This window comes from Phyllobates terribilis, unplaced genomic scaffold (assembly GCF_046119375.1).
Source record: "Phyllobates terribilis strain yellow unplaced genomic scaffold, ASM4611937v1 Scaffold_7__3_contigs__length_470593459, whole genome shotgun sequence".
Lineage (NCBI taxonomy): Eukaryota > Metazoa > Chordata > Amphibia > Anura > Dendrobatidae > Phyllobates > Phyllobates terribilis.
In genome coordinates, this window is record NW_027362767.1 from 230,582,645 (window position 1) to 230,591,578 (window position 8,934).

The 8,934-nt window shown below is 40.1% G+C and overlaps 1 protein-coding gene across 2 annotated transcripts in view; it reads right to left on the reverse strand.

Annotated features, from left to right (window-relative positions):
- The window catches only part of PBX3 (PBX homeobox 3), a 251,252-nt gene extending 244,272 nt beyond the window's left edge, over positions 1-6,980 (reverse strand). Inside the window, exons 1-2 of one of the 2 annotated variants that reach the window (XM_073639783.1) lie at positions 5,421-6,980; positions 3,595-3,668 (exon numbers count right to left, since the gene is read on the reverse strand). In XM_073639783.1, coding sequence (XP_073495884.1) covers positions 3,595-3,668; positions 5,421-5,617 — 271 coding nt within the window. In that variant the 5' untranslated portion in view covers positions 5,618-6,980. The remainder of the gene's footprint in view (positions 1-3,594; positions 3,669-5,420) is intronic. The other variant, XM_073639784.1, reaches the window with a different exon arrangement.
- Between the last annotated feature and the right edge of the window lie 1,954 nt (positions 6,981-8,934).

Consider the following 8,934-nt stretch of genomic DNA (forward strand, 5'->3'; position numbering starts at 1 on the left):
CAAGCTGAGAAATTAATATTGGAGATTTTTTTCCCCCTTTTTCTACACTTGCACTCTGGCACATTCCCATTCTGTTAACTATGGATCATTTTATTCTCCCCCGGGACGGGAGATGACGAGGATTGAACTTCGCATTTGACTATGCGGCCACTAGTTGTGCCTTCTTCACTTTTTTTTACAACTATAAAGAATTATTTTTGTGCATTTATCACATTTACATATTCTACCTGTATAAGGTTGTTTCTGGTGCTTCGTCACGTTATCTATCTAGATTTCCTGACTCTAACTTTTAGGTCACCTGTATAGATCTATGCAGACTTTTAATCCTTTGCTAGATTTCTCGGCGACAAACAGGTTAACGTTCTCCTGACTGGCTACTCGCATCTTTTCTGGGTCAAAAATGTTCAGTGAGCGTTTTCTACAGACTCTCTTTAGGCTTATAAAAATCCTTCAAGTAGCCCGCGAAGGTCCTTCTAGCTTCCCCCTGCGGACACCACGCTCAGTGGAGAAGTTCATTACATTTTATGATCTTCCCAAGTCTGTCCTGCTGCTTATAAGGCTCACAAAAGGCCACAAATCTGGCAAACCATCATGTATGCCACTAGACATTACTACGAAATGAATGGCATTTAGGATCTCTGCTCCGCGACGCTTATATTATGGGGTGGCTGGCAGCTGTCAATGCACCTTCCAAGTCCTAAAATCTTTACGGACTGTGTCACAGGGCGGATGAGTAAGAGGCTATAGGTGTTAAGGATGACACCCTTATCCATACATAATTGTAATTAGCTTCGGAATATGTTGGAGCTATAGAAATAAAATTATATATATATATATATAATTTTTTTTATTATTATTTATTTATTTTGCTTTTCTGTTCCGAGATCTATGACAAACTAACAAATATTTCTAATTTTCTCGCTTCGCCAATACTAATGAAGCAATCTTACACTTTTTTTTTTTTTGCCACTGTGTACCCACTTGGGGATAAAAACTTACATTTAGGCTCAGGCTCGTTGACAAAAAGAAGAAAAAAAAAAAAGCCATCCATACACACTCATATGTTCACGTGTATTGATTTTTATGCCTGTGGCTAGCTGAAAAATCCAGAGCCTGTTTATTTAATTCACACAAAAAAGGTCATTTCTCATCTACATGCAGCAAACACAGCCCAGGCAGCTAAATCATTCACGCTTTTTTTTTTTTTTCCCTTTTTCAATACAATAAATAAATAAAAATCTAGAAAATGATATAAAACGGAAAGATTTGGGGGCAGGTTAACATCTCAAAAAAACACTAACATTTTAGGGGGAGAATAATAATAATAATATTTTTTATTTATATAGCGCCAACATATTCCGCAGCATTTTACAAAAATCAAATAAAAAATTGCTTCTACCCTTGCAGCTGCCGTTAATAAAGCCTGGTAAATAGTGAATAATTTTAACACCCAAAATAAAATAATTCTATTCCCAAGTATGCAAAATGGGAAGAAGATAAATGCGCTGGAGGAACTGAAACCTGCTTGTTATTTGGCTTTTTATTCAATAAAACCTGCCGGCCGATGTGATAATTAAAATGAACATACATAATAAAAAAAAAATAGTGCTAGGTGGGGATAGAGGGGGGAAGCGTCTACCCTCGTGCAATATTTTGATAGATTCTCTGTGGACGGAGAGAGAAGCTTTGAAACAATGAAGCGGTCAGAAAACAAAAGACATTTCCTGACCCTTTTCATTTTCGCCGGCTAATAAGGTAAAGTTGCCAGGGCTGGTATTAGCACATGCCATACCAGCCGCCCTCTGTGACATTAAACAGATTGCCGCCACCGAGGATAAAAAAAAAAAAAAAAAACACTTGAAATTCAGCATTGTATCTAACTGGAAGAAGCAGCTGCTTCTACGGCTGCAGACCGCAGCGTTGCAATGTGTGAAATCCATACGTACGCAGCCTACGATTTTACATCACACTAAAGAGATGATGATGCAAACCGAATCTTCTCATTTAAACAATTCGGCTGGTTATTGATGTCACGGCCAATGCTCCGCGTTCTTTGTCTGCTAAAACGACTAAAGAGTCTTGTGCTCATTCATAATGTAATAGGCACGTCTTTTCCAATTTCCATTTTTCCTTTTGTCAATTTTACTGTCACTTTTATAAGCCGGGGGGTGCCAGTGGACATTTGTACCGATCAGCCCTCTCAGCCGCGGAGGCGGGTATCGCCCCCTTATCTAATCTATGAAGATCTGAGATTTGACACCTTTGCTTACAGCACTAGTCAGTCCGATTAGGTTCATTTTGCAGAATGCATAAAGTGCACAATTATTTCAATTATTAAATTTTTATTTTTTTTTCTCCCTCTTAAGTGGCGACATACGCCTGTGAAACGCGTAGACAAAAGCCTGAGAAAAATAGCAATTAAAAGCGAAACGCAATATAAAGTGTCAGGTTATAAGAAAAAAATAATAATAATAATCTCTATGAGAAATATGAAGCAATCGTATAAAGATTGCATTAAATTAACCTCTGAATTGCTAAACGACCAAGCGGCGTCTAGTAAACAGTGGAAATGCTCATAAGATCAGGTCATTGTGTATTATTCCAGCAGAAAGCAGCAATTACGGAGATAGATTTGGGGGGGCTTAAGAAAAAAAAAAAACCCTCTCAGCACACAGAAATTGACGGTGATTGATTAGGTGTGCCAGCAATTAATATATATATTGTAGTCATTTGATTTGTTACAATGTATCAATGACAAGCTCAACACTGAAACTGACACCCTTAATAGGTTCTGGTGATTTGACACCCTTGAAATCATCCGATTATTTAATGATGGCTTTTTATGAAAATATATAAGAACACTCAACAAAAGAAAAAAAAATTTTGAAAGATACTTTTTTTTTTTTTTCTAATGCAGCCATAGAGATATGTCCTAACTATGGAAACATTCAATTACCTTGGCGTAAAACCGTATATAACATACATGTGTGGACAGATGATATATACTCTATAGGAAAAATACTTCATGTACAGTAGTGTACTTATAACTAAACCAAGAAAATCCAGAATAAAATCCATTTCTTTTTTGTTTCTTCCTTTAATTGCGGATTAAGTTGGGAATTCATTTTGCATCCGTCACAATAAAGATATCTTTCCCAGTGATTCTTGCAGTTAATTAATGATGTGATTTGGTGTCACCAGCACAGATTCCTTATTGATCATAGGGGATGGTGAGGGATAAAAAGCACATCCCCGTTTCACCTCCTGCTTACTACCAACCTGAGAACCATTTCTTTTTTTGGGGGGGGGCTTGTGAGCCACAGGGACAACTTTGTGGCCTATACCTGTTCAGCCTGCCCCACTAAAGGGTTAACATTCACTATCACTTGCCTGACAAAAGTGTTGCCAAAAGCCAGGTTGACCTGTCCCCTACCCAACGATCTGTACACATATGATCAATACAATCTATTTTTTCTTTTTTCGACTGTTTCTTGACCGCACAAGGAAACAAAGATGGCGTCGCCCAGCTTAAAAGCCATGTTAAGCTGAGCGTGATCAAGGGGTTAATAACGACAGAAAGATTACAACTCCTACCTGTTTTCTCTTTGATTTCGCATAGCACGCTGAAGAGGGCTGGCTTCATCCTATGACAGTTTAGTGCATGCTTCCTGCAAAAAAAACAAGGATTTAGAAACATGATATTAGCATGGTAGAATGAAAAAATATATAATGTAGATATATAGATAATTGGCGGATAAATTGATGGATAAAGTATAGATAGATAGATAACTAGGTAGATATGGGATGGATACATTAGATAGATAGATAGATAGATAGATAGATAGATAGATAGATAGATAGATAGACAGACATGGGAGAGATAGAGATAGATAGATAGAGGGCTAGATAAAGGGATAGATAGATAGATATATAGATAATAGATAGATAGATAGACAGACATGGGAGAGATAGAGATAGATAGATAGAGGGCTAGATAAAGGGCTAGATAGATAGATAGATATATAGATAATAGATAGATAGACAGACATGGGAGAGATAGAGATAGATAGATAGAGGGCTAGATAAAGGGATAGATAGATAGATTGCTAACTCATAGATAAATAGATATTTAACTAGATAGATAGGCGATAAAAAAATGGCTACATAAATGACAGATAACACATTAATAAATACATATACACCATAGCTAGCCAAGATGAAAGGACAGTTCACAGATAGACAGAAGATGTACAGATAGATCTATAGATCAATAATTCAGAAATAGATCATTTTTAAATAAAATACAGGTGTGTTTCATATGTACGTATCATGTGCATATATATTTTGCGCGTGTATGACCAAACGTGTAGGATTTGTACATGATGATATAAACTACTGAACATGATACAAACATACCTAAATATTATATATTCCCGTTATAAATATACTACACCCTTTAGCCGGAAGCAGAACAATAGTATTTTCCACAATACATATCATGATTATTATCGCTACCTACAGCAGCAAACATCTGATCCCTAAGGCGTCAGGGAAAACTTTTTTTGATAACTTGGCCCTAACTTTGCAGTTAAATGGCCGTTGCTTAAAACTATTATCTCATAAAAAGTGTAAACGTTCTGCTTTCCCCACTAAAGGCTTTCGCGATTTGTAATGTTTACTCACATGTCAGATTAGATGACTATTACAGCCCATATAAATCATCGCTTGTCGGCAATAACCGGCTTCAATCCATATCGAAACTGATTTATTAAATTGGGGCAACTTTTACACAGCAGTATATTTTCCTAACATTGATTGTTTTGTTCTCCCCTTCTGCGGTAGCATCTGCTACTAAAAAGCTCCAGAAAACATACAAAACTCATGACAGCGGTCTGCATCTGGTTAAGGGCTATAAGGTGGGCACAGAAAGATGCAGGTCCTGGCACCTTCTAGACGCTGTTCCTACAGGAAGTCCTATAAATAATCCTCTACACATAGGGACGAGCTGCGTTTATGGTCATCACTTTAACAATATAGGGACTAATAAACGTGTACGGATTGACTGGTGTAGCACCGTAATTACATTTATAATGATCACTCTTCCTATATAGGGTCAGATCATAGAATGGACTGTACGGAGGCAGCAGCACCTATTAATACAGCTGCTGCCGCCCCTCTTTAGAGAGATCACCCCCGTCCCCCTGCAAGAAGGAGCCTCCAGCTGCATGGCAGCCTTTGCTCCTCATCGTTGCTACCCAAACATGTGTCGGTTTATTTGACAAACTGCCTGCAAGTTGCTCACTCCAGGATGTACAGGAGTGATGAGCTGCTCTCATGTTTGGGGAGGGAAAGCATGATGCTGCTGCGTCTATATGTGTGTGGGGGATTTTTTTTTTTTTATTATTGCGATGGAAACCAACTTTGCTTGCGCCTCATCCAGGCTCTGATCAGTGATGGTCATGATCTGGTGCAGGATGTCGCCAATGTCCTGTTTCCTGCCATCCCCGTCCGTCCCATCGTGTCCATGGGGAGGAGGTAAAGTCATCCCCCCCTGTACCGAGTGACCGGCCATAGTCACCCCGGCCAAAGTCTGCAACATCCTGGTCTGTTCGTCCATACTCGTCTCCACAGCCGAATCAATAGAAACGCAAGACTGCAAGAAGACAACCGCACAGTCAGAGGGGCACAACAACCGCTTGGGGGGTCAGTGCCCCGCACATCAACAATGGCAGCAAGCGTAAATTCCCAGCCTTGGGTACCCCGACTGGTAAATAAGGCGTAGAATACAGTTCACTCCATCCAAGAAAAAAAAAAAAAAACCTTATACAAAGTAACAAAGCTGCAGCCCCTGTGACGCTTCGTCTTCTTATTATTTCTGGAGATATATTATTTTCAGTGCAATTTTTATTCCCAAGATAATGCAACAAATTTCTGGGGGTCTCATCAAAAGTCTCGGCTTTCTTAAGGCCACTTCTGATTCATCCCATTAGGACGAAGAAAAAAAATCCATTCATTCAAAGTCACAATCGGAAATTTTTGAATTTTAAAATTCTTTATTTCGAGGTCATCAGTCCCCCCCCCCCCTTAAAAAAAAATATATAAGAAAAAGTCTCTTGAAGGATGATCGGCAGCTGCAGCACTTTCTTCTAGGGACAGTTCTGGGTGCCGCAGGGTTAATCAATGCTTTATTCCATCAAGGTAAAAAAAAAATAATAATAAAAAAAAAAATCCTAAAAAATTAAACAAAAAAGTAAAAAAATCATTTTTTTTTTTTTTTTTTTAATTTTAAGATGATTTCCTCCCCGGTGATGAAGTCATGGCGCTCCTCCTCGGATCAGTCCAGGGGATCTTTATTTCAATCCTTTCGCCTCCGGCTGCTGACAATCTCCCAGTCTTTCATTTAATAAATCAGCGTCCGATGATGATGGAGGAGTAGGAGTAGTAGTAGGGATAGTGGGAGTTGTAGTAGCTGCAGCTCCTCGCTGATCACCTCCAATAAAATAAATGGCAGATTATTACAAAAAATAATGATAAAAAAATGTAAAAAAAAAAAAAAGGAAGAGAAGAAATAAGATCTATAAAAGAAAAGTCTCTGGGATGAAGAAGAAGAAGAGGAAGGAGAAGAACTTGTGGGTGGGGGAGTATTAATGACAGGAGCTGGGGACCATGATGATGATGATGCTTCAGAGCAGCAATCAAAAAAGTTTTTTCCTCCTCGGCTGTGGCGGCGGCTGCGGGGGTGATGAGGAGAGATGGATGGGGGGCCGGTAGTCGGGGCTCTCCCGGGCGGGATTTATGGCTCCGGCTGCTTGCCCCGCTTTACGCTGCCGCTGCTGCCGGCCCCGGTGACGGATTGACAGGCTGCCAACGCCACTCACTCACTGCGGACGTGTCAGACTTTGAAGGAGGGGAGGAAATAAAAAGGGAGACAAAATATAAATAATGGAGGTAGGCTCCTCCTCCCCGTGTCCTCAGCCCCGGGAGGAGGAGGACGGCTGGGCGGCGCTCCCTCTCCCCGCCTCACAAGAAATGGCGCGCTCAGGTGGTTACTACGACCAAAGTGTTGTCACGCGGTTGCTAAGAGTAAACGCAAACACGCCAGCCAATCAGAACGGCCGGAATTCTTTTGTCTGTCAAGCTTGGCGTTTTCATCTGTAGAAAGAAGGTTTGGTTGAGAGCACGTGTGTTTTTTTTTTTTTCTTTCCCGCCCGCCCTCTTTTACTTACCATTGGTCGGTTCAAAAGCATGATGTCATAGCGTGTGGGCGGAGCTTGTGTTGGTCCTCACAGTCTTGTGATTGCCATGGCAGCAGGAGAGAGCGGAGGGGATGGGGCTGCTGAGGGAGGGATGCTGGGCGCAGGAGCTGCCCTCTCACAGACAGCAGCCGGGGCTGAGCAATGCAGACGGTCTAATGAAGAGCGCAGCGCTCTAATAAAGACATCCACACTGTGTAATAATAAACTGCTGAGAGAAAACACCACACAGACACTTATAGGGGGGAGTCACTGAGCCTATGGCTGACATGGGAAGCACGACCACCGCAACCCCCCTGACTGAGAGTCTGTGCCACTAATATAAATATATATACACACACACACATATATATACACAGTGACACACACACTCACATACCTACATAATGTATCTCACATGCGTACATTATATACATATATATATATACACACACACACCTACATAATGTATATATACACATACGTACACACATATATATATATATACACACACACACTCACATATATATAACGTATGTTGCACAGTCATTTATTATGTATATATACACTGTATGTGAATAAATATATAATATATATGTGTTACACTTTCATATATATTACACATGCATATAGAAATATTCAGTACACATATATAATACAGATTATATATATTACACATTCATATATACACACACATACAGTACAGACCAAAAGTTTGGACACACCTTCTCATTTAAAGATTTTTCTGTATTTTCATGACTATGAGAATTGTACATTCACACTGAAGGCATCAAAACTATGAATTAACACATGTGGAATTATATACTTAACAAAAAAGTGTGAAACAACTGAAAATATGTCTTATATTCTAGGTTCTTCAAAGCAGCCACCTTTTGCTTTGATGACTGCTTTGCACACTCTTGGCATTCTCTTGATGAGCTTCAAGAGGTAGTCACCGGAAATGGTTTTCACTTCACAGGTGTGCCCTGTCAGGTTTAATAAGTGGGATTTCTTGCCTTATAAATGGGGTTGGGACCATCAGTTGTGTTGTGCAGAAGTCTGGTGGATACACAGCTGATAGTCCTACTGAAAAGACTGTTAGAATTTGTATTATGGCAAGAAAAAAGCAGCTAAGTAAAGAAAAACAAGTGGCCATCATTACTTTAAGAAATGAAGGTCAGTCAGTCCGAAAAATTGGGAAAACTTTGAAAGTGTCCCCAAGTGCAGTTGCAAAAACCATCAAGCGCTACAAAGAAACTGGCTCACATGAGGACCGCCCCAGGAAAGGAAGACCAAGAGTCACCTCTGCTTCTGAGGATAAGTTTATCCGAGTCAGCAGCCTCAGAAATCGCAGGTTAACAGCAGCTCAGATTAGAGACCAGGTCAATGCCACACAGAGTTCTAGCAGCAGACACATCTCTACAACAACTGTTAAGAGGAGACTTTGTGCAGCAGGCCTTCAAGGTAAAATAGCTGCTAGGAAACCACTGCTAAGGACAGGCAACAAGCAGAAGAGACTTGTTTGGGCTAAAGAACACAAGGAATGGACATTAGACCAGTGGAAATCTGTGCTTTGGTCTGATAAGTCCAAATTTGAGATCTTTGGTTCCAACCACCGTGTCTTTGTGCGACGCAGAAAAGGTGAACGGATGGACTCTACATGCCTGGTTCCCACCGTGAAGCATGGAGGAGGAGGTGTGAT